General features: G+C 38.5%; 2 protein-coding genes across 2 annotated transcripts; both read left to right on the top strand.

Annotated features, from left to right (window-relative positions):
- The first annotated feature begins 253 nt into the window (after positions 1–253).
- pom121 (POM121 transmembrane nucleoporin) lies at positions 254–18,525 on the top strand. Its single transcript, XM_044141569.1, has 13 exons — positions 254–871; positions 2,119–2,325; positions 2,428–2,577; positions 3,752–3,832; positions 4,814–4,985; positions 8,434–8,522; positions 8,603–8,682; positions 10,193–10,314; positions 11,333–11,432; positions 11,512–11,769; positions 14,292–15,743; positions 16,527–16,625; positions 17,089–18,525. The coding sequence occupies exons 1-13, from the start codon at positions 300–302 to the stop codon at positions 17,187–17,189; spliced, it is 3,483 nt and encodes a 1,160-aa protein (XP_043997504.1). The 5' UTR covers positions 254–299; the 3' UTR covers positions 17,190–18,525.
- A 3,357-nt stretch (positions 18,526–21,882) lies between these two features.
- Positions 21,883–26,306, top strand: tbl2 (transducin beta like 2). Its single transcript, XM_044141568.1, has 7 exons — positions 21,883–22,099; positions 22,639–22,760; positions 23,112–23,296; positions 24,123–24,274; positions 24,383–24,509; positions 24,632–24,784; positions 25,729–26,306. The coding sequence occupies exons 1-7, from the start codon at positions 21,973–21,975 to the stop codon at positions 26,186–26,188; spliced, it is 1,326 nt and encodes a 441-aa protein (XP_043997503.1). The 5' UTR covers positions 21,883–21,972; the 3' UTR covers positions 26,189–26,306.
- Positions 26,307–26,908: the final 602 nt, after the last annotated feature.

Here is a 26,908-nt window from a genome sequence, read left to right as displayed (position 1 = left end):
TATATATATATATATATATATATATATACTTCTTTAAGTTAAAGAAAATAACTTAAAGTTATTTTAATTAAGTTAAAATAATTAAGTTAGTTTTTATATATATATATATATATATATATATATATATATATATATATATATATATATATATATGAATTGACTAAACTATTTAACATTTGTAAAAAAGACATTCTTCAAAAAGGATTTAAATTTGTGTTTTCATTCATGACTGTGATTCCTGGCTTTGCTCGGTAGAGGGAGCTGGCGTACAGAAACTTCCCAAAGCAGCATGAAAAGATATGAGAGTCGTCGGGCGGCGCGCTACCGTCATGTCACCTAGCGAGAAACATTTAGCGCTTTTCTCTGTTTTATGCCTAGTTTTGTTAGTATTTTATTATATACCTATCTTTATTTACGGAACTTTAATTCTGTCATTCTGCTGTTTTGCCTTTTACTATCGCAGTGGAGAATATCTTCCCGCTAGGTTAGGCCCGAATCCTCGGGGTGGGCTACACATCCCAGCCGTGTTCCGGGGCTGGTTGCCGAGCGTGGAGACGACCGGCTTGTCGTTGGCTGCGCGGGGAAAACCGAAAAGGAGGATCAGCAGCTACAAAGCTGAGCACAGAGAAACAGAGGGACACTTCAGACAAAGGCCTAGTGAAACTGGGATTTATCGGAGCTTGTCAAGCGACTCATTTCTTTTCAGCCCCCGAAATCTTCTCATGGGGAGTTATATCGGGAAACCCGAAAGTCCAACCGCCGACTCTGGGAGGCCAAGAGCCGGGAGAAACCCCCGAGAGCAACTGCGGGAAAGGCTGGCCAGACCCAACCATGCTGTCTTTACCCCGAACAGGAGACTTTCATTCACTGGGTAATTAAACAAGACTATAAAGACGTGTCTACCTCCTCCTTTAGAATTTCTAACCCATTTATCCTCGAGATGAAAGTTTATTGGCGAGTTTAAATCTTGCTCACTTTCACTTCTATTGGATTATAGCACACAGATAAGGCTCGCATGTGCAGAAACGTAACAAAAAACCTTTTAAAACGTGGCAGTAAAAACCTTTTTAAAGTATCATTCAAATTACGAATTTTTATTGCTAAGTAGGGTTAAGCAAAAATACAACCTTTTTATTTACTTTCTCATGAAATTACCCAAACGTGATGGATTTGAGCCTTTTATAATTTTTATGAATTGCACAGTAAACATCAAAAGTAGAAACGAAGAACATTTTAAAAAATGTTCTAAGAAAATTTTTTTTTAAATTCCAACCCCCTCCTTTGTTTTTGTTGAGAAGTTAAAAACAAGCAGCCTCTCATTTCTCCAAATGTTGCTCCTAAGCTGTTCCAAAAATAGATAAATCAATAATTAAGTGATATAATTAAAAGTAAACTGTGTATATCAAACTGTCAGCCCTTCATATTACTCAGTACTCAGGAAGTAGCTCTAAGTTGCAAAAAGGTTGGTGAATCCTTATCTGGAGTAATTTAAAAAGGTCATGTGATCTGATGAAGCGATGCCAGTAGAGACGTTGCTATGATCTGAGGTTGCTGCAGTTGGTCATGTCAGTGTTCAGCAGGGTAATGAAGTCAACTTAAGATACAGAATGACCAGGTAATTCCAGCAATTTGATAGTAAATAGTTTGACATAGATAGTCTATATAGAATATATTATTTGAAATGAACCAATCAGAGATTTTGTGGCGTTTTTCTCTGCATGTCCTTTACAAGACATCATAGCTCATTAGATTTGTCTTTGATGTTATTTTTTTGCATGACAAGACATTTTTATATTTTAATAATGTCTTGTTATTTTGTAAGTAAAAATGTCTTAACTTTAAGGTAAAGTTAAAGTGAGTAGCAGCCGTCTCAAACTTATGAGAGCAAAAATAAAATGAAATGACGTAAAGAAATTATTTACTGTACTGTTGTAAATTATGTCATTTATTCATATAATCGTGTTTTCTATGGCATCCTGAATGAACAGCTGACAGGCTTCTTTAGACAATAATTTTCTTGTTATCATTCTGGTCACACTTGTTATCAAAGAGAAAGTTTTGCTATACTAAACTTGCTACTTGATGGAAGTGATATTTACCTCTCTATGTTCCTTGCAGTGAGACGCTGGGTGCCCCGGGAAGGTTCACCATCACCCCTCAGCGTCATTACCCCCTGCAGCAGCTCGGTGTGTCCTCAGTGGGAGTTCTGCCTCCCGTCAAGTGGGATGGCTTCAGAAAGAAGAACATCCTCAGTCCTCGTAATTCCCCGGCTGCCCTCAGCCCTGTCACCGTGAAGATCGCAAGACCTGACCACAGAAACACCAGGTCTCATATTGTCTCATAACTGTCTTAATCTTAACGGATATTGAACTGAAAACTCCAAACAAGTCTCCTGAAGTTTAGTTGCATGTCTGGTCTGGATTCTAGTGTGAACCATCAAAGCTGTGCCGGGCTCACCCGGGCCCCTGCGGATCCCTGCTCCAGAGAGAGTGTCCTGAGGGTGTTGAAGGAGAGTCGCAAGAGGGAAGTGGAGGATGAGGATAGGAGCTTCACAACAGAGCAGAGGAGCAAAAGAAGGTAAATATGACTGGATCAAGTTGACATAGGATCTATTTTTCTTTAAGAACCTTTAGATTTAGAAAGTGTTTCATTCATATTTCTAAAAGATGAGGAAAGTAGTTTTGTTGGAGGATCAATCAAATCTGTAAAAAATATTCATCCCATTGTATATTTTACCCTTTCATTGCTTTAACAAAGTAATTATGACCAACAAAATCTAATTTTTTGAAGAAAAATTACAAGGTGAAAACCAAGTTCCATAAAATAATGACAATTAAATAAAAATGTATAACATTAAATAAATTATTGCATAAATATTCACTCTCTTCAAGTCTGTGTGGATAGGCCTCCATTCCACTCCATGTGAATAGACTCAGCTAAAAGGATGAGTTGATTATTGAAGTAATCATCAACTAATTTAGTAATTGAATAATTAACTATATGTACAGAGTATACAGACTCTGAAACATGGCATTTTCTGAGCAGTAATTGAGTTAAAACTGTTTTGACTTTTGAATTTAAGATGAAAAAGTCTGTAAATATAATACTCCTCAAATTTTAGCTTCACCTGGTTCAAATTCTTAAAGAAAATCACATATAAGGCACCTTTTGCTATCCAATTTCTAATCGGTTCATCAAAAAGGTATTCACCAGATCAGCTCTACAATACTTATGCACTCATTAATTTTATGTTGTATATCTCTATTTAATTGTCATTTTGTCATTAATTTTCTCTGATATTAAAAGGTTTGTTAGGGTTTTTTGTCAAAAAAGCCTAATTATAATAATTGGTCAAAGCACTAAGGAGTTGAATACTTTTTATACACACAGTATGACCTGGAATCTACTTATGGACAATAAATTATTAGAGAAAAGAAAACCTTTTTAGATTTTTAGCAGACAAAACCTTTTCACTTTAATCATGTATAGAGTTGTATTATATTGCTGAACTCTTATTAATTGATTATTAATTAAAACTCCACCCTACTAGGAATGCGCAGTATAAACGGTGTACAGTAGGAACAATAGAAATTTGACCTACGATAGAGATCTGTAGTCTGCTGGCTAATCGAGGTTATGCTTGTTGATGACATAATTGACTGGCAGTAATACAGAGCAAGTGGCTAAGATCGTTACACATCCCTACGCCCTACATTTTCACTACGTAATCAGTTCTGATTCCCCTCTTCAGGCGTAATGACAGCGATGGAAGTTCTCACTCTGCTTTTGAGCCTCTGCTGCCCAACGGAACGCCATCCCAGCTGGTCCCCAAGTGAGTCAGTCAAGAGTCTCCAAAGTCGGACAGACTCTGCGTAGTCTGGAATTTGATTCAAAGGGGACCTGTCATGCAAAATTTACATTTTGTTTTTGTACTTCCATTTGAGTTTCAACTGCTTTTAAAAACAGTCCAAGCACTTATAAAAAAGCCAGACATCAACAAGTTGATGTTTTTTGGTGTCTAGAAAACAAGCAACTTAAAAATTTTCCCAATTGTTGAGCCACACTGAGTCATTGCCTAATAACCCCAGCCTAGCTCAGCCCATCACTTAGCAACCCAAGTGAAACTCCAGAACGTTTGGTTAGCTGGTTTTGCTGCTCTGTGTGCTGTACAATGGCTGCTGGAACACACAAGTGTTTTATTCTTGGGTTGTCATTCAGAAATCTCTTGCTGCATTCTCGTTGGTTGTGCAAGAGGCTCCACTTCTGCTTTTCAAAGATGTAGGATTGTATAATTGCATATTTCCAACCTTTTCAAGTGTAAGTGTAAACAAAAAAGTTGAGTTGGACAGTGTGGCCAGCAGCAGCTTATTTGGACTTAAAGTGACAAGAGGCCCTAGGACAGCTCATTCTGAAAGGAGTTCAAAATGGGCAGAACTGAGCAGACTAAAATCTCATTATCTAAGAATGATTTTGTGCAAAAAATGCAATGAACATGTTTTGCATAGTCCACAGACCTAACCTAGCCCTTTCAAGGAAGTTTTTGAGGTCACCTTTAAACGTTTTCTGGATTTTGATAAATATGAAAAAGGAAACATAGTGTAGAAAAATACAGTTATTTATTCCTCACCTACCTCTCCTTCCATTCATCCATTCATCCATTTATTCATCACTCAGCAGTCCATTTATCTGAGCGTTCCCCATCCATCTTCCTTCCTCACTCTGGGTTTTGCAGGTTCCATGTTTTTTTAGAAACCCCTGTTAATGTGAGACTACGTGTTTGTGTCACTGTTTTTTTTTTTTTTTCTTCTCCCAGACCAGGAAGCCTTAAAAGAGGCATGACGTCTGCGATAGACGAGACCACCATAAAGAGGTCCCGCACCTCCTCCATCAGCTCTGGTACTGGGGCTCATGCTGCCAGAGGAATCCCCGGCACCAGAAGAAACGCCATCCAGAGCTCCTACAGCTCCTCAGTTGGCCTCAGCCAGGTACAGTTCCGTCATCGTACCAGAGATACAGGGTTTTCTCTACAATTGTTCTTAGACTGTGGGGTTGGGCTTTCTTGGGTAAGTGTAGATTTCTTTTAATAACTAATATGACACAAGGATAGTAAGAAATATTTAAATATTTCACATGTCCTGGTACAGATCACTGTCATTTCTATGGCAAACATTGAGCATCTCCATTTAATGTTATCTCAGTGTCTTCCTTGGATTCCTTACTCTTCTGAAAATATTTTAATGTACTCTGAGTAGGTGTATTTGCGTTGTTATGCAATTTTTATGCTATTAGTTAACAATGATCTCAAAATGACAATATTATTTTTTCTGGGACAATTAACCAGCAAGCAAAATTTGTTATGGTGACAGGCCTAGTTTCACTGTCCTGACATGAGAGATAATCTGTGAAAAAAATCTATCTCCTCTGCCTCCTCCCTGTGATCTGCAGAATCAGTGTTGGAGAAAGTACTAAAAAAATGTACTTAAGTAAAAGTACAAATACACAGACAAAAATGTACTGTAGTAAAAGTACCACATAAACATTTTTACTTGAGTAAAAGTAAAAAAGTACTGGCTTTTAAAAATACTTGAGTACTAAAAGTACAAGTACTTCCTGAATGCTTTACCTAATCTCTAATACAATATCATTAAGTGTACCTATCGTATTTAATTTTAATACATGAAATATGTCATTTTATTGAACAATGTCACAGATATAGCATGTTTTTAGTGTGTTTACTCTCTGTGACAGTTTAGATGTAGATATGTGATTCTATGCATCTAATAATTTCAGGGATGGAAACATCTCGTCTTCTGTCCTAACATAGCATGAACTTCCCTTTTTTTTTTGCCACTAATGACATTTATTTTGAAAGAAATCCAACAAAAAGGGGATGGGAAGAAGGTGGATGAGGGAGAAATGCAACCAAGGAGCAGTGTTGTAGTCAAAACCACCTAACCCTTGGGGCGTGCTGTGGTGGCGTAGGGGATAGCACAACCCACGTTTGGAGGCCTTGAGTTCTCGACGGGGCCATCGCAAGTTCGATTCCCAGACCTGGCCGACATTTGCCTCATGTCTTTCCTCCTCTCCTTCCCCCATTCCTGTCATATAAGGAACACTAGAGCCCACAAAAAGACCCCCTGGTAGGGAAAAAAAAAAACAAACACCTAACCCGTGACCAAGTTAAGACCAAGACCAGCACCCTGCGCTACATGACACAATAAAATGAAGTGCAAAATTGCTTCTCAAATTGATTTGAAAAATCCACATTCCCATAAAAACAACTAGATATTAAATACTTAGAGCTGTAATAAATTTAACCAATATCATTATCAATTCAAACTCTTCTTCATTCTGCTTTGCTTCCATCTCTGTGGCACAATCCACGGTGGTTTCCTACCCTCCCTAAAAGATACCGTCCTGGACGTTTGCCCATGTCAGAAACCACAACTGTCTGCTCCATTAAACATAGCAATTAAGGCAATGCCCCAATGGTAAACAACGCTCAACTATGAATACTGTCCAAGGTGCAAGAAGTAACCAAGTAGAAGGAGCACTGTGACTGTTCTCGCCCTGTATGCCACCATGATAGGTTACGAACACAATCAAAGAGGAATGAGCAGCTCTGCGTTCTTATGTTCTTGTTTTGTTTATTCGCCAATTAAATCTATATATATATTTTTATTAAACAAAATAATAATAGCGACTGCAGTGTATGCAGAACGTCACAAGAACAAAGAACGGCTCTCAGTGAGGCTTCAGTCCTATAGGACTTAGTAAAGATCCATCCAGAAGAATTGAATCGTTCATCACTATCACTATATAGCAGATTTTGGTCACAGCGTTGTCCCATATATGCGACACCTCAATCAACACTTCCACACAATAATTAAGCGCATGACTGACAACTTTTTTTCATCGCAGATGCAACATACGTGTCTCTGTACAGCTAGCTTTGCTAACATCACGTCCACATAGCTTACCTTTCTTTAAACTTCCTTTCCAAGTGACGCTAAAAGTTGGACGAAGTCCCCACCATCTGTGAAAGTGAAGCACTGCTGATTTTACATGTCGCCAAATCGTATGATTTATGTAGCGAAATTCTATTACTGACGATTAGACACAATCATCTCCCGCTTAGTGGAAACCACTGCGAATGTCTTGGAGCTCCACATGCAAGTGAAAGGAGGAGGCGATGGGTAACAACAGACACACATAATTAGTAGGTTGGATTTTACAGCGCCTTGTTAAGTCCCTGAACTTCACATTTTAACAAAAAAAAAAAGTGCAATGCGACTTGGATGTAACGATTAACGCAACGGTTTTGTAGAAATGTAGTGAAGTAGAAAGTACAGATACCTACTGTAAAATGTAGTGGAGTAAAAGTCGAAAGTATCCATTATTAAATATACTTAAGTAAAGCACAGATACACGAAGATTGTACTTAAGTACAGTAACAAAGTACGTGTACTTCGTTACTTCCCAACACTGCAGAATTACCCCACCCGGTCAGAAACAACCAACCAGAACTAGCCATACTGTCAAGCAGTTTAGTAACTTCGGATTGTTTATTTTTATGTAACCTGCATTTGACTTGGAATGATTGTTTCCTTTTTTACCTGACATTATTTGATATAGGCTGTGTTGTGAGATTTATTTGACTTTATGTATAATTTAGGGTGTTGAAAGCCTTGCTGTTAAATATTGTATTCATGATGGCAGTTTTTACAGTTGTCTTTTTGACTGACTACTTGCTGCATTGTGTCTGCAATTTTTTGCATGTTTTTTTTTTTTTTTGTCTAAATTGGGTGATTTTTTATTTTTTTTTATGGTTCCATTTTTTTCAGATCACGTAGTAGTATAGCATAAGCATGCTACTGCTAAAGTGAAAAATTAACAGCTAGTGCATGTGATTGGTATGAGCAGCAAAAAATCTAATCAGAGCATCCCTAAACTATATTAACAACTTTACTGTTGTTCAAATGCGACATACATTCGCATTAGGGTTGTTTTCACAGGTTTGAACTAAAAATGCATTCAAATACCTTTCTTTTACCTTTTCTCTCCTTCTACTTCAGACTGTCTATAGTTTTTCTTCACTCCTAAGAGAAGAACAGTGCACAGTAGCCAGCTTCACAGCCAGACAGGCGGGACCCTGCGCTGTTTTGGGTTTTCAAAATAAACAAAATTTTAATGTTTCATAATATTTTAATTAATTTCAAACTTTGATTGTGGTTAGTACAAGTGTGCAACATATGCTATATTTGTATATATCTCAAATGCTTTAAAAATAATATATATTTAAAAACAAAACTTAATTCTGAAGGTGTGGTGCCTTTTATTTTGCTGTGACGGTGCACCATGATCCATTCCATGTAGAGGAAACCCTGACATTAAAGCTTTCTTCAGTTTTCGCATCCCTGTTCTCCTCTGCAGTGGAAGAAGCCGTCAGCTCCCAGCTCTCCTCTGTCCAGCCTCGAATCATCTCGCTCTCAGACTCCAGAAGGAGCCTCTAAAAGAGCCAGGTCTGTTGCTCTCTGGTTGCCAACAGTCATTCACACTGATATCTAAATGTTGATTCTTAAACATGCTGTTTCACAAACAGAGAGGAAAACATCCAGTCTCCCAGCTCAGCATCTTTTGTGAGATCAGATCACACAATGTCAGAGAAAACACCCGATACTTGTAAGTCTGATCTACCTTCAGTCTTCATTTATGCACAAGAACCTTTAAAATTGAAATGCATAAATCCATTCCTTCCTTTTTTCTTTGTCCTGTGCACTGAAACCATGGAAGTCTTCCTCCTCAGTGTCGGATTGAAATAGCGTCAGATATTCTTGCATTTTCCATGATGAGGGTCTGTTCATGCTAATTTTATTCATGCACAAAGCGCGAAGTTACATTAAACTTGTGTCTTCCTCGACACATATGTTCCGCCTGTCTCACTCTTACCTTTTCTGCTCGAGCACCCTTGGCGGCCGTTAGAAAAAATGCATTAATCAGCCGCATCACTGTATAAGCCGCAGGGTTGAAAGCGTGAGACAAAATTCGCGACTTATAGTCCGGAAATTACGGTGTATATAAAAGACACAAATAACTATTTTTCCTCACTTCCTGGAGTTAAATCACACTAATTTATAAGTTAAACAAAGTTATTTAAATTTCAAGATTTTTGGGTTAAATTGGTGCTGTGTTCGCTTACCAGTCAGGTGCATCGGGTATGTGTGAGAAACATTTCAACACATTTTATAATTTAGTTTTATATTTCACTGGATTAGGGCTGAAACGATTCCTTGAATGATTCCAGTACCTCGATTATTAAAATTCCTCAAGGAAAATTTACCTGCCTCGAAGCTTTGTTAATTTATGTTTTATTATTTAGCGCACCGTGTTCCGGCCAGAGCATTACTTACTTACGTTACGCGTAGCTCTGACTTCTGCCTCTGAGTTGTTGACGAAAGCAAAGTGTTAGCTGTATAATGTCCAATTTTCAAGTTCAGCCTGTGGGGATTTTATTGATTAATTAGAATGTCCAGGTTTTGGGGAACCAATAAGTATCCTTAAAATGACTGGTACGATGCCTGGAGTACGGAAGCCTTTCTCCTCTGGGAGCTGCTGGTTGAAAGCGAATGGCGGGAAGAGGTGAAGGAGTATTTATACAGGTGAGCAGATAGACTGAACATGGCGGGTGGCTGAGTAGTTGATGCTTACAATGTAAGCATCAGTGCAAGTGTAGCTTTACGGATGAACCGTACAATAAATTTCATATCATCCCGGTCTGAACAAACGTTTGGCGGAAATCATTGTGGCGGTATGTGGCTGGTAGATGAATTTCTGTGTGGTGCGAACGAAGCTGTCATAAATATCCCGTATTGCTCCCCCCCCGTTTTTACTTTTGTACCCTTGTCTATCTTTCCCCACAGACCTAATTTCGGCTGTCCACTGGTCTTTTTCCTGCCTCCACCCCGATCTTATGTTCGTTTGATGTTATTACAAGATGTTATACAGCAGTACATGTTTTCATGTAATAGTGAATTGAAATTTGCTTCTTTAGTTATTTTGTATTGCTTTTAAGTCCAAATTGTGGTGATGGAAAAGTTTGAAATTTTACCTTGAAAAGTGCTTGAATGAGAAATGTGATATGAGAAAAGTATAGGAACTTTGTTTTAATTTTCCAGCTTTGATTATCTTGTAGCAAAACAAACTCCAGTCCCCAAAGTTCCTGTCACAACAACAAGAAGCTCAACTGGAAGTGGCGAAAAAAGAAAAAGAAAGATCCAGCTGGTGTCCAGCAACCGGGACGATCAAATATCTCTGGTAAGGAGTTCAGAAGGTCCAGACTTTACCCTAAACGATAAATTTCATTTGCATCAGAGATTCCTACAGACTGGAAAAAGATGGGATTGCATTTAAGTTTTTTCTGAGTCGAAACTATTAAAAAGGCAAATATGATATAATTTTTTGTTCTCTTTCTAAGAGTTGCATTTATCTCTTATGTTGTTTTGACCAAATTAAGTCTGATCACTGAAGAAATATGTTTAGCAAAAATAATTACTATCATAAATAATAACTATTTGTCTACTATGTTTAAGTTGCTTAACAAGGAAAAACTAATAAAATATGAGTTCAGAAAAGTATTGGAACCCTGAGCTCCAAATCATAACTTCACATACAACTCAACAGCATTTCACACCAGGACAAAACTGGTGACTTGTTGATGCTGTAAATCCTGACATTTGATTGTGTGAATAGAAAAAGCTACTTAGTTTATGTAGAACAAATTTACCGTGAAGAGTTGAGCCGCAAATATTACCTGACATTTTGCAAAAATACATTTTATAATTGTTGATAAATTACATTTCTACTGCAGAAATTCTGTTGTGATTGTTTAATTCCTATTTTTAGGTTTTGATTTAAGAAAAACAGAAAATGTTTTCAAAAAATTGATTGCTACAGTATTATGGGATGTTGATTTTTGCACATAGTTTCTAGCCTCAAAACAAGAAAAATATACATAAATAAGAACAACCGGTACTTTTGGTGTCTATTATTGCGGAAATTAAATGCAGTTCTATGGAAAAAAAGAAACGGAGAAAAGGCCTAAAACTCTTGGCAGCTCAATAGGTGATGGACTGAATAAAAGTTAGTAAAAGGAAGACCTTAGTAAAACCTTCAAAAACTCTGAAAAACTATTTAGCAAATTCTGAAAAAAAAAAAAAAACAACAACATTTTAATGACCCCAGATTTGTGTGCAGTTTCCTGTGCAGTGTCTGGACTTTTTGGTTCTAATTTTTGGGAACATAGATTTCAGTCTGAATGCCCATTTGGTTACAGCCTCCACCCCCTGAGCTGGGCTACACCATCACAGCTAGAGATCTGGACGAAGAGAAAAAGGCAGCCATCAGTAAGATCCAGAAAGTCCTGGAGACTCCTGGTGAGCAACTCTAAAGGAATTTGTTGGGGAATTTTTATCTCTTTTCTCTTTCGTCTTATTGTTAAATGTTGACTTTTAGCCTCAGAACCAAAGAAGTCCATGCCTCCAGAAGCCTCCACCTCAACTCAACCTGCTGCACCCACGGCAACACTGAGCAGCCTTCTGGCAGCTCCTCTGCCCACATCCACCTCTGTCGTTCCAGTCATTAACTTGAACCAGATTCCTGGTGGCAGCAGCAGTGCAGCAGCCCCTGCAGGCCCCAGCACTCTTCTGGAGGCCCTCAAAGTGAAGATCAGTGTCCCCACCAGCTCCACATCTGCTGCCAACACCACCACAGGTAACGATTATGTTACTAATCCATTCATCTGTTGATTATTCTGATGATTAATTAATCAGATAAAATTATTTGCACATGCAGCAAATTTTTCATTTTACCATTGAAGCCTTCTTATACAATATTAAAAATACATGAAAATATGCAAATAAATAGTTAAATTATTTTTTACATAAAATATTTCATTGCCTAACATGCAATGAAATATTTTGCCCACTAGACTCCTCTAACCAGTACGGTCTCAGTCCGCCTCGGGCAGATTCGTTTTCTATTAGCAAATCCGGATTGGGTCAGTTCTACTGTATTTTCCGCACTATAAGGCGCACCGTATTATAATGCGCATAGAATAGACGCTACAGTAGAGACTGGGGTTACGTTATGCATCCATTAAATGGAGCTCCGCTAAAGGGAATGTCAACAAAACAGTCAGATATGTCAGTCAAACTTTATTAATAGATTACAAACCAGAATTCTGACAACTCCGTTCACTCCCAAAATGAATAAACAGCTGTTTTATCATTTTCCCCGAGGTAAAGTCAGTGACGTGGTAACATGTAGTGCAACATTTATATCACATAGTGGAGGGAAACTTTTCCTCGATTCAATAAACACGTAAACACGTGATACTGTTGATACTAAATCAAACGTTAGTGCAATCACAATATAGTAACACTCTAAATAGTGCAAAGCAATAACAATATATCAATGACTCAACGTTGTTCAAAGACTAATGTCCATATTCACAATATGACCAACCTTGTTCAGCTGTAAAAACACAAAATAAACATGTGAAGTTCACTTTATTAATTTATTCCTCATCCACAAATCCCTCAAATTCTTCTTCAGTGTCCGAATGAAACAGTTGGGCGAATACGGGATCCAACATGCCCGGCTCCGTCTCGTCTAAGTCGTCATTAATCGAGTCGGTGTTGCTGCTGTTGTCCAGCAGTTCAGTGACAATTCCTGCCTTCCTGAAAGCTCGGACCACAGTTAAGAATGATATACCACCCCAGGCATTTACGATCCACTGGCAGATAGTGCAGATAGTGGCGCATGTCGTCCGGCGCTGTCTCGCCGTCTTGGTGAACATGTGTTCTCCTTCTGTCATCCACTGTTCCCATGCAGTTCGCAGTCTAAATTTGAATGCCCTGTGACACCAATATCTAGCAGCTGGAGTTCTTCTTCTACGGGGTAAAATAAAGTCGGCGGCTGCATACCGTAGTTGCGAGACCTGTTGTGGCTCAATATTTGTCCATATATAAGGCGCACCGGATTATAAGGTGCACTGTCGGCGTTTGAGAAAATTTAAGGTTTTTTGGTGTGCCTTATAGTGCGGAAAATACGGTACTTTAGGGGTAATACTAGCAACACATAGCAGGGTACAGCACAGAAAAGATTTGATTGACAGTTGTCCACATTCATTGATTGGTTCGTGATTTACGTCCCTGAAAACTGCAAACAACATTTAGTGTTTACCTGTGGACTACGGTCATACTGTCTGCTTTCAGAGAGCTGCTTAGTACAGAGGAGTTTATTATGAGATTAAGGAGCAGCGCCAGGAACACATGTAGTAACTTTTGCAGCAGAATGACTGAATTAGCAGTACTGCTACCAGCTTGTGTCTGAAATACGGACAGTAATAAGAAGAGAGAAACTGTGCAGCTGTGGTCAACTTTCTGATGGAGCTGCGGTTTTGCATTGATGGGGTGAAACCAGGACTACATTAACTTGTGATGTGAATTTTATTTTTCATTTGGATTAAAATTTAATAATAATAAACTTTATGTGTGACTACTGGTTTACATCTTTTGACTGCATTACCTAAATCCAAAAGGTTGCACATTTAAAAAAAATATAAAGTGCCAGAATGTTGTTATATGTATAGTGAAATAATCAGCCGGTCTGAGTCTTTATCATTATGTTTGGGCCAGCAATGAATTTAAATAAGACAAAATCAAACAACTGGCTTCATTTTGGCCCGTTAGAACCAGAACCTCAAGGTTCTCCGTTACTGAGTGTCACTACAAACATCAACGGAGAATACACCACAGTTGCTGTGTTTATGTCCTCACTAACTATGGTAGAACTGAACCGCACATTAACCGTTAAGTGTGTGACTTGCCAGTGTAAAAGCACCTTGAGTGTATGCTTTATCATTTTGTAGCAAAGCTAAACATTTCTTCTAACATCAGCATGTGGTGCTTGACTCTTCTGGTCTTGAAGCAGCAAAGGAGCTTAAAAATATATATATATTCTTTTGTTACAGAATTTGAACCAACTGAAGTTAAAACTGCCACTTGAGTTGTTTTTAGTAGACCATATTTTTACAGACAAAAAGTAGCTATTTTAAGTAAAATTTTAATATTTTTTGTATAATTCCGCCTCTGTCTTTGCCAGTTAACAATAACTAAATTGTTAACTTATTACTAAATTAATTGACAAATTTTCAATAATTAATTAATCACAATTGTTTCCGCTGTAGTTTAATGCATTTTCGAACCGGCTGTTCTCTTTTGTATCTCCAGTGTCTGCATCAGCCACAGCTCCACCTGGCACCACCTTTATCCTGAAGCCCTCCACCCCAATCTCTACCGCCCCACCTGCCTCCCAGTCCCAGTCCCCCTCCTCTGCCGCTACTGTGGGCCAACCCTCTGCCTTCACCCAGGTGCTGGCTCAGGTTTCCAAGGCAACCACCAGCATTCCTGCTGCACCTATAACCGGACCGACCCTGTTTGGACTGCCTGCTCTGATCAGCAGCTCCTCTGCTCCTTCAGTCTCCACCACCGCTGCTCCACCTCTAGCTCCAACCAGCAGCTCTCAGCCCATCAGCACGACCAATCCTCTCCTGACCGCTGTGTTCAAGCCTATCTTCGCGGCCACCACAACCACTTCCTCATCTGCAGCCTCGTCAGAAACCAAACCCCAGCCCCAGAACTTCAAGCCCATCTTTCCGCAGCCCCCCTCTATCTCTGCCACCTCCACAACCTCCACCCTCTCTGCCACCACAATGTCCGTGTTTGGCGTGACGACCGGCAGCTCCAGTTCGTTCTCTAGCTTTAACAACGCTTCAGCTGGCATCGTTACAACTACTCAACCTGCAACCCTGCCGGGGGTTAAATCCCTCTTTGGGAACTGGTCTGCACCGCCCACAACCAGCAGCTGCAGCTCTGCTTCAGGGCAGCCTCTGAGCACAGGGAGCATGTTCCAGTTTGGAGGTGCAGCCACCACTGCTGCAGCAACAACTGCTACATCTGCTCCTGTGATCTCCAAAACAAGCAACTTCAGCTTTGGAGTTGCGCAGCCGGATCCCCAAGCTCCCAAAGTGTTTTCCTTCGGTCAGCCCTCATCCAGCCAGAGCACCACTACTGCTTCGTTTGGGGGATTTGGTCTGGCAAACACGGTTTCCACCGCTGCTCCCACTGCAACTGCGGCCACTACTACTGCTACCGCCACTACCCAGCCCACATTCACTTTTGGAAAGCCAGCATTTGAAGCACCAGCAGCCCAACCGGCCTTCAGCTCTTCGTTGGCTCCCCCGAAGCCCTTTACCTTTGGGACCGGTGGCGCATCATCCACAACTGCTGGCACCGCCACAGCACCAGCTCCATTCACATTCGCAGTGCCCGCTCCCGCCACTGCTACATCAGCTCCCACCTTTGGGACTCCAGCTAAACCAGCGTTTGGCACCGGCACCACTGGTTTTGCATTTGGCGCCAATGCAGCCCCTTCAGTCACACTGAGCTTTGGCGGATCAACGCAGACTCAGAGCTCCTCCACCTCTACATTCCCGTTCGGCAGCTGTAGCAGCGCCGCCCAGCCAGCAGCCTCTGGATCAGTTCAGCCTGCGACTGGTGGATTCAACTTCGGAGCTAGTATGTCGTGCCCCCAGTTCAGAACGCCAGTTTCCAGTAATACTGCACCACAGATGGGAAGCTTCAACTTTGGAGCAGGTGCTGCTGCAGACAAGCCAGCTTTTGGTGAGGTTTTTATTGAAATTTGCTTCTTTTTTTAAATTTTATTTATTTATAAGAGGGCAATGCATATTAATCAGCATGAACATATCATATGTTGTGTTCATGCCAGACTTAGCCAAAGAGGCTAACTTTCATTGGTAGCCTCATAGCAGGGTGATGGAAGAGATTTTAAAAATATTACAATAATTGTATTGTTAATCAGTAACAAAATATATTGCGATTGACTTGTGATCAATATCAATAGATGATGCATCTGAACACTCAGCTCTGATCCAGAGTAGAACAACACAGCATTCTGGGATATGTAGGCAGAGGAAAGGCTTTAGCTGCTCAACCTCAAGTTGATGCATCACCTATTTCACTTGTTCTTTGGTTACCTAGCAACAAACTGTCGAGTAACTTTCACAGCAGTAGTTTAAAATACCGTCACTGTGCCTCATAACTGATAAAAAAAAAAAAAGAGGGAGAAAACTGTGGACAAAACAGGAAAGGAATGTGGGTGTTTCATTAGCAACAATTTGTGGTAAAACTATAAACTTCCTGATGAAGAGAAGTGATAAATCCTGTTGCATTATGTGTAATACGTCCTATAGGCATTGAAATTTTGTAATCTGTGTTTAAAAGCTTGCGAGTCACCTGGTGAGAAAAACCGACTTAAGTTACTCAAGTTTTCAAATTAGTGAAAGATATATTCGTAGATAAATGGGCTGTGTAGATAACTTGATTTTCAGAATATTTGTAAATCTTTCATTTAAATCATAATGTTATGTGCGGTTCTCTCTTCAGGGACATCGACCCCATCGTTTGGCCAGGGTTCTGCTCCAGGTCCGATTCCCTTTGGAAGTCCAGCAACTCCAGCCCAAGGCTTTAATGCTGGTCCTTTTGGTAGGTTATAGTGATAAGCTATTTCCAGACTGGTTATCTATTGTTGAAAGCCTGAAAGTGCTGCTTCTAATTTTTGTTAATTCCAATTCTAGTCTATGTTTTATTGAGGTACCTGTATATTTGTACAAATCACATCCTTTTAACCTTTTGGAGTTCTGCAGAAAGTCTTGTTCTCTCTCACTTGATACTGGAATTTCTCTACTTCTCATAAAAAAATCCTATATCCTTTTAAGGAAAAGAAAATTTCTTACCTCCATTTGTAAAAAAAAAAAAAAAAAAATCAAAATCATTTTAAGATTAATCTCAGAAATGTGTTTGAGAAAAAATCGTAGAAGTTTCTGAGTTTGAAAAGCCAAACTTTTGCTAGAAAAATGTAGACATTTAGAGATTAATCTCAGAAAAGGAACATTTTCATCAGTCTAAACCGAATGTAAAGAAGTTTGGGTTTTTTTGTACTTCACAGGGTCTCCTGCAACCCCCACCTTCTCTATTGGAGCCGGATCGAAGCCGTCCGGTGCACGTCAGAGGTTGCAGGCACGAAGGCTGCATAACAGGAAGAAGTAACCCATTGAACATGTCCGACACCATTTCTAGAGAACCATGGCAAGCCTGACTAATATGTCTCCATGGTTTTAGCTCCAACATCCTCCAATCAGGCTGCCGCCCTCCTCTCCCTTGCTTCCTTCCAGTCCAACAGCAGTGTGTGCTGGCCCAGAGCGCTGAGTTAGCAGAGGAGTTAGTGAATGTCACAGCAGGAGGAAATCATCCACAACAACGCGCTATACTTGAAGAAAGACAGAACAGACGTTCGAGTTGTTGGATTCTGAACAAAAAGTACATCCAAAGTTTCTCGTTCGCTTTCAGTACATGGACTCTCCTGCCGATTTTGTCCGGAGGAGAAAGCTGAGACATTTATTTTTTTACATAATCTCTGGTTTGTATGTTACCGAATGTTTCAGTACAATGAGTCTAAACAGGAGAAATGCTCAGCTGCTTCAGATGAGGTGCAAGAGTGAACATGTAATTGCTTTTAAATTATTTTTTTAATTGGCTCTCTTACCTTGTAAATGGATGAATGATGTTTCTGCACTTAAAGGGCAACTCGGTTTATGTCTTAATGTAATTTTTTGCAGCTGCTCATGCATATCAATATTGCAAGCATTCCCAGAGTCCTCCCATGGATGGCCTTTTTTCCTTTAATCCTTATCTTTGTTTTGTTTATATGAAGCATTTGCCAATACTGATGAAAGTAGCAGGTCAGTTTGTGATTAGGATGACTACTTCTGACCTGTGCAGACAAACCAAAGCCAACTGCTCAACTTCATATCTGTGAAAAGAATATGTGATCTCTAGTTCACCTTTAAATGCTGAGATATGTGTGTTTGTACGTGTGGGTGTGTGTTTGTGCCAGACTACCTCTTTTTAACCACAGGCACTGAAATCTTTTGTTGATCTGTAGATTGGATTTTAATTTTAGCTGATCTGTGCAAATGGTTTGAAATATCTGCTCAGCACATTACCCTGATTTCAGAAATGTCCTTGTTACAGTGGTTTACATAATATTAACCTAAAACCAGGTATTTTCAAACACGGCCTGAATCTGGACTCTTGGATACAAAGAGTTTTGTTTTTAATGTTTTGCGACATAGTTTCTGGAATTTTTGTCATTATTTTAATGTCTGTTGCTTCATCGAAATGGTTTGTTGCTTCATAATGATTGCTCTCTCGTGAAACCTGAACACCAACTGAGTTAGTATTTGATGAGGTTTTTTCCTGAATGAATAAAATCACAGTTTGAGATGTGAATGTTCAACCTTGTACACATAAAACTGTTACATTATGAGCACTTTCTTTCAGAGATTAAGTGGGTACAATAACCATTAAGTAATGTTTTCTTGCAGTTTTTGTTTTTATTACTTAAATGTGTATAAAGCAACGCTAGGATGTGTAAATAATCTTAGCCTGTTATTCAGTGGTAAAAATCCACTTTTTAGTTATAATCTAGCATAAAAAGTCTATAAAATGACAACCAAGATGTCCTATGTTCCAAAGAGTGATCCAAGTTTTGTGACTATTCAGGCCTAGAGACAGTTTGTTATAGAAATATTTGTTGCATTGTCTAAAGCAGTGTTTCCCAACCCTGGTCCTCAAGGGACACTGCCCTGCATGTTTTAGGTATTTCCTTGCTTCAGTGCAGCTGATTTCAATTGATGACTGATTAACAGGCGTTTGTTGAACTGCAATCAGTTGAATCAGGCACATTAAAGCAGGGAAACCTCTAAAACATGTAGGACAGTGTGCCTTGAGGACCAGGGTTGGGAAACACTGGTCTAAAGAAATATTGCACAAAAATCAGAATGCCTAAACTAAACTGAACTAAAGCAAGAAATAAATGTAAGTGTACACAATTCCCAAAAAATCTTAAATTTGTGATGGTTCAGTTCAACTTATAGCTTCTTAATTCTTATTTTTTGGCATTATCCTCTTAACCTAAACAGACCCTCCTGCAAGGTAAAAATAGTCTCTTTTAAGCAATATTTGTAATTCCAGCGATACCTTCCACCTTGCTAACCTTTGAATTAATTTCTATTGGTTTTTCAGTCGACAGGGCAATTTTCTATTCCACATCATTCAAGATTGAATGAAATAAGAAGGTGGCCTTATTTTGGCACACTGTTTTTTTATTACACAATTAATTTTTTATTCAACAGGTTTTTTAAAAAAATATATAGGCAAGGCAAGGCAACTTTATTTATATAGCACCTTTCAGCCAAGGACAATTCAAAGTGCTTGTACAAAACAAGTTAAAACAACAAGAAGATAATAGAAAGAAAGTAAATTAAAGCCCAAGCAGATTAAAAATGTACAAAATAAAATATTACAGTTTGAATATAGTTAAAAACAAACATTTAAGAATAGGCAATGTCAAATAAGAAGGTTTTTAACCTTGTTTTAAATAAACTCAAGGTAGGGGCAGTCTTACAGTGAGCAGGAAGTTTATTCCAGAGTGTTGGAGCATAAAAACTAAAAGCTGCTTCACCATGTTTGGTTCTGACTCTCGGAATAGTTAGAAAGTTTGATTGTGATGATCTTAAAGGTCTGAGTGGTATATATGATTGAAGAAGATCAGAAATGTAGTGTGGGTTTCTATTATGAAGTGCTTTGTAAACCATTAAGGAGATTTTAAAGTCTATTCTTTGAGTAATGGGTAGCCAGTGCAGGGATCTTAGAACTGGACTGATATGCTGATCTCTTTTTGTTTTAGTCAGGACTCTTGCAGCGGCATTCTGGAGAAGCTGGAGCTGTCTCATTGCTTTTTTTGATAATCCAGTAAAAATAGCGTTGCAGTAATCGAGTCTACTAAAACCAAAGGCGTGAACTAATTTTTCAGAGTCTTGTGGGGACATGAGTCGTCTAATTTTAGCAATGTTTTTAGATGGTAGTATGATGTTTTTATGATAGATTTGATGTGATTATTAAAGTTCAGATCAGGATTCATGATCACCCCCAGATTCTTGGCTTCATCAGAGCATTTTAATCCAATGGACTGAAGGTGGGAGATTATACTTAATCTATGCTGTTTTGGTCCAAACACTAATATTTCAGTTTTGTTTTTATTTAGTTGGAGAAAATTTTGGCCCATCCAAACATTAATCTGCTCAATACATTTGGTGAGTTTTTGAACTTGACTGTAATCTCCTGGTGATAGACTAATGTACAGCTGTGTGTCGTCGGCATAATTGTGGTATTCTATCTTATTATTTCGTATAATTTGAATTAATGGAAGCATATAGATATTAAAAAGAAGCGGCCCCAGGATGGAGCCTTGGGGAACTCCATATGTAATTTCATTCAGTTTGGATTTAAAATTGCCTGTGGACACACAGAAAGTTCTATTGGACAGGTAGGATTTAAGCCAGTTGAGTGCTATACAGGAAATGCCAACCCAGTTTTCTAATCGTGATAATAGAATTTCATGATCGACTGTGTCAAAGGCAGCACTCAGGTCAAGTAAAACTAATATTGATATTTTATTACGGTCAGTGTTTAGACGGAGGTCATTGAATATTTTGACCAGCGCAGTTTCAGTGCTGTGATGTTGACGGAAGCCTGATTGATGGACATCAAAACAGTTGTTCAGGGCCAAAAAGCTATTAATTTGCTGAAAAACAATTTTTTCTAGTATTTTAGACAGAAAAGGTAAGTTAGATATTGGTCGATAATTGCTTAAATTTGATGGGTCTAGATTATGCTTTTTGAGAAGTGGTTTAACTACCGCAGTCTTTAAAGCCTGATACATATATATATATATATATATATATATATATATATATATATATATATATATATATATAAAAAAAAAAAAAAAAATATATATATATATATATATATATATATATATATATATATATATATATATATATATATATATATATATATATATATATATATATATATATATATATATATATATAGTTATTATAGGTTCAGTGACATTTTCTATTAAAATGTGAACCAAAACACTTTTGAAATAGGTTTTAGAAATCTGTTTCTAAAACATGTTTTAGAAAGGGCAGATATCAGCGATAAGTACTTGCATTTCTGTCAACGTTCTTTCCTGTTAATTTCTATAAATTAGTATTTTGAAATTGTGTGAAAAACAGAAGTTTGTAAATATAACACTGTAACTATAACAGTTGATATGTTTCAGTGTTAAACCATCCAATAAATAGAAAACCTTTTCTTAGGAATATGTAATTTTACTTACTGCTTTTTAGTTTATTTTAGCAGAAATGGTGTCAATATCGCACTGCTAGTGGGAAAAATGTTTTTACAGTTACATTCCTGTCCGTTAGGTGGCACTGCAGATTTCAATGGGTGTTTATGATGTATTTACGAAAGATCATAAATGGCCATTTTTGACAAGTCAAAATCTGCAACAAGAAATTACGTCGAGTGAGTCAAATTGGAACTATTGCGCAGAATTTCTGCATATTATGTATGAACGTTATTAAAATATATTTTAAAAGTTATTCCTTATTTAGAAAGCTATTTGCTGAGAGTTTCCCTAACCTATTTAACATGGAAACACAGCAAAACAACAACAAAAAAAAACCATTTAAAATATTCTTCATAGCAGAAGCAAGACAAGCAGTGTCTGAAATCATTCGAAGCTGATGTGATAAAAATAAAACATTCTCTCATTGTAGTACTTGTGTTTACGAGTTGAATTTAGTGCCCTTGAATGCAACACTCAAATATGACAATCTAGCGCATGCGTCTTGTCCTATTATAATGGGCTAACTGTTAGCATTGTAAAAAAATTACGTGGCAGGAATATTTCAATATGGAGATAGGAGCATTAGTTGCCCTGACTTTATTATTAGGTGCTTTGGGTATTCTGGTCGCTTTAGCGGTGGGAAGAAGAAAAGAAGACATAAAGGAGGAAACTGAGCAGGCTGCGGAGAGTTCAGGTGAGAGAACCGCGGAGCTCATGTAGCCAAAATCGGCAGTGCTGACTGACTTCCAGTTCTGTATGAGTCCGCTGATTGAGCACCCATTCATTCTTATATCCATTCACTATGTAAAGCATTGGGATTTTGTGCTAAATATTAATTCTTAATTTTTATAAATGTATCAAAAAGAAATAAACTAACTTTCTGTGACCTGCTTCTAGCCAATAGTGAAATGTTTTATTAACGGACCAATGAGATCACAGCTTTCTGGTGCGTGACAGCTCTTTCTCCATTCATGAAAAAGTTCAGAATGACTGGTAGTGAACGTTCATTAAAACCTGTGTTTATGTAATAGGAAATAATGTGCAATAAAACTCTTGTTTAAATATGATAAACTCCAACGTAATTCGTTGAGATTTGACTAAGTAATTTGCAGTGGTTTGTTTGGAAATTTGAGTTTAGAACAACAAATTCGCAAACAAATTATTCATAAACTGAAATAAATTAGTCATAGCAGCCATTAAAAATATCACGTTGCACAACTTCTTGTGCTCTAGCTGAAGCCAATGCTGCGAAGGGCCCACCGTCTAAGAAGCAGAAGCAAGACAAGCAGCGGAGCCGCAAAGACAAACCAGCACAGCACAACTTCAGCCATCCTCTGCTGGCAGCTTCACTGAAGGTGAAACTAAACCATCCGGATAAACCTCAAACACTAACCACAGGTGTTCTTTATTGTTATTTTTTGTAGACCTAAACAAAAAGAAGGCTACATTGGTAGTTTTCACTTAAGCCATTTATGCAAAATTGTGTAATTTGCACTCCAAATTTCATCCGATAAGTTAATGACTTCACCAGTGGGCGATATCTTGTGAGGGTCAGCATGAGAGCTGACCCATCCCCTGCTCTCGCAACCGGAGGATCTGAAGGTCAACCGTGCAAAGCTCCATACCCAACTAATCAGATTAATTATTTCAGCCTTAAATGTAACATACTATGCATGCGTTTAATCTTTGTATCTTGTGCTTCTCAGGGCCATAGCGGGAATGTGACAAGCCTGGATTTCAGCAGTAATGGGAAATACCTGGCATCCTGCGCCGATGACCGCACCATCCGGATCTGGAGCACCAAGGACTTCCTCGAGCGGGAACACAAGTGTCTGAGAGCTAACGTGGAGCTGGATCATGCCACGCTGGTTCGCTTCAGCCCAGACTCCAGGTCTACTTCTTTTTCCAGACTATAGTAACTCATGTCAAGCAGGACATTCCTGCCTCTAACCTTTAAATACTGGAACAACTTGTGGAAAAAACACACTGGAAATGACAGCTCACTTTTACCTAGAGCTGTAAAGTTTGCTTTTAAACATAGTGTGGCATTTGCCTGTTATGATAACACAATTTACTGGATGATTAATTGTCCTAGTAATTACTGTGATAAATAATAATATTGGTTTCTTTTTTTTAGACTATTTCCAAATCATTGCATAATGATGCAAGTTCCTTTCAAAGACCAATAAACTTTAGTTTTGTAAAGAACACTTCATGCTGGAACCGGAAGATATTTTAAATATCCAAAATAAAAAAACAACCAAAAAAGTAAAAACAAAACCAATAGAAATAGAAATGCTCTCACAACCAGAGGATTGTGAAAGAATATTTCTGAGAATAATATAAAAATGTTCTTTTCTAGCAGATTTTTTACTTTTGAAGTGCTGCAGTAGTGCATGGGTAAAGCACCACCATGTACACAGGGGTGTACATGGCTGAGTCTTGACCTAATGACCTTTGCCACATGTCTTCCCCCTCTCTCATTAGTCATTTTCCTGTCTGACCACTCTCAAATAAAGGCCACTAGAGCCACTGAAACCTTAAAACAATAAAAGCTTTGAACTCTTGTAGCTCAGAAATTTCCTTGTTTTTTTTCTAGAAAATTTCTGAAATTAATCTAAAGATTTCTAAGCTTTTTGCCAAAAATGTACTACTTTTTTTCTGTCATCATTCAAACATGTTTGAATTCTTCACCGACACTCAGTTTTATCCTGCAGGGCTTTCATCACCTGGCTTGCCAATGGAGATGCTATTCGTATCTTCAAGATGATCAAGAAGGATGATGGTACCTTCAGCTTCAAGGCCGCCTCAGAGGATTTCCCCCAGAAACACAAGACCCCAATAGTTAACATCGGAATTGCGGAGACAGGTAAGGAACACATCAGAACACGCCACATTGTACTATTTTGTGATGGAAAGAACTGAATATGGAGATTTTTCCACAAATATAAGGCTCCTTATTGTTTCTTCTCTGCAGGTAAATTCATCATGAGTGCCTCAACAGATACCACCATCCTGATCTGGGACCTGAAGGGAGAGCTCCTGGCCTCCATCAACACCAATCAGATGACCAATTCTTATGCAGCTGTCTCCCCCTGCGGCAGGTCAGGCTCAACACAACAAAAAAGACTTGAAACATTTACTGCAGTACTTGGTTAGGATACTGGTGCTCACCATGGAGAACCAAAACTTGGTGAGTCCGTCTTCTCTCTGCCCTCGTCTTCAGGTTTGTAGCATCCTGCGGCTTCACTCCAGACGTGAAAGTTTGGGAAGTTTGCTTTGGAAAAGGAGGAGAGTTCAGAGAGGTAGCCAGAGCATTCGACCTGAAGGGCCACTCTGCAGGAGTTCATGCATTGGATTTTTCCAATGACTCTCACAGGTAATAAGGGTTTGTAATTAAGATCTTTGCATTGTTGGATAAGATAAATAATGCAGCATTTATAAAAAACACATTTTCTTTTTTTATTGTAATTTTTCTTTCTGTATCAATATATTGACAGTAAGCTACTTTAAGGGGGTAGTGTAATGATTGAGGCTGCAATCATGGGAGGCACTAAAATAATATGTTATAAAGTTCACCCCTCATTAAAAACATACCTAGAGTCCTGCTTTAATTCTTCCATGCATGTTTCAGAAATCCCTCCCTAATGCATTATGCAAAATTCATGTGCGTTCTTCTATATAGGTCTCAACTGCTTCTGAAAACGGCTCAAGCGCTTAACAAAGACCCAACTAGTTTTGGCAATAATATTTTTGATGTCTGGAAAATGAGCCATCTCAAAAACCTTCAGAATGTGACTTCACAAATTAGCTGGCTCTGCTCCTCATCTAGCAACCCAAACTGAACTCCAACGATTTTGGTCATCTGGTTTTATTACTCTAAGCGCTGTACAATTGCTTCTGCAAAAGACAAGTGTTTTGAGGTTGACTTACCATCCAGAAACCACTTGTTGATTTCATGTTGGTTGTGCAGGAGGCTCCACTTCTGTTTTTCAAAGATGTATGGTTTGCATTAATGCACATCTGTTTGCAGCCATTTCCACGTGTGAATGTAAACATTGAGTTGAAGAGAGTGACCACCAGCAGCTTATTTGGACTTGGTGACAAGAGGCTATAAAACAGCTCATTTTGAAAGGAGCTCAAAATAGGCAGAAATGAACAAACTTAATTCTTATCTAAAAGATATTTTGTGTATATAAAAAAAATGTAATGAACATGTTTTGTATAGCCCATAGACCTATCCTAACCTGTTCAAGGAAGCATAAATAAGAAAAGGTGTCTAAAAAGTTTAGCAACCAACTTTGTTTTTCTTTTTCTGATCAGAATGGTGACTGTGTCTAAGGACGGAACGTGGAAGCTGTGGAACACAGATGTGGAGTACAAGAAGCAGCAAGACCCGTACCTCCTCAGGACAGTGTCCTGCTCCTCCTCTGATGGCAGCAGGGTGGCCTTGTCTCCGGATGGCCGGGTGGTCGCCATCAGTGATGGCTGCAACGTGGCAATGTTCGACGCGACCACTGGGAAGCTGGAAGAGGAACTGCGCAGCGTCCATAGCCAGGGGATCACTGACCTCAGATTTGATATCAACAGCCGCTTCCTGGCATGTAGCGGAGACAAGGCCATCCGTGTGTTTCACAATGCGCCGGGTTACCGGGCGGCCATCAGGGACATGCAAGACATGCTGAAGAAGGCTCAAAACGAGGCCATGAAGCAGAGACTCCAGCAGCAGATCAGAGAGGCTCAGAGCGCTCTGGACACCGTGTTAGCTGCTCCTGTCGAGTGAAGCAATGCAGAAACAGCCACATAAGTTCTTTTTCTGCCACAAAAATATTCAAATCTGCATGCGGTTTTAATAAAATTATGTTTTTATAGAAGCATTAAAGGCAGTGTGTTCAAACATAGTACTGTGTTAATTTCTTGATGAGCATCAAAATGACAAAAATGGCATTGATTAATTACATTTTTGAAAATTTCATTTTTGGAAGATCTGGATTTTTTTTTTTACCAACATGCTCCTTGGATTCCTACAGTTCAGTGATGAATATTTATGCAACTCACTATAGTGATATGCACATTTATGCATATGCTTATCACTTTGAGTGATATGCATAAATCATATGCATTTACTTATGTATATGATTTATGCATAAATAAATCACTTATGATTTATTTATGATTAAATCATAAGTGATTTATGATTATGATAAATAAACAATGATTTACAATGGCTTATTAGGGCCAAAGCACATTTCCAACAAAAGACTCAAAACATTTTCTAGATAAAATACGGAAATTTCAGTTTCAAAAGTTGAGCGTTTTTCATCCATCCATCCATTTTCTTCCGCTTATCCGGGGTCGGGTCGCGGGGGTTAGTTGAGCATTTTTTGAAACTCAGAAATGTCTTATTATTATTTACTGAAAATTTCTTAGGTTAATTAAAACAAAATCTTAAAACTGAAATTTCCTTGTCTTTTGCTAGACAACTTAAATTCAAAATTCATGA

Source organism: Gambusia affinis, linkage group LG15, assembly GCF_019740435.1.
Source record: "Gambusia affinis linkage group LG15, SWU_Gaff_1.0, whole genome shotgun sequence".
NCBI lineage: Eukaryota > Metazoa > Chordata > Actinopteri > Cyprinodontiformes > Poeciliidae > Gambusia > Gambusia affinis.
The sequence above is the reverse complement of the archived record's forward strand: the minus strand, read 5'-3'. Positions and strand labels throughout refer to the sequence as shown.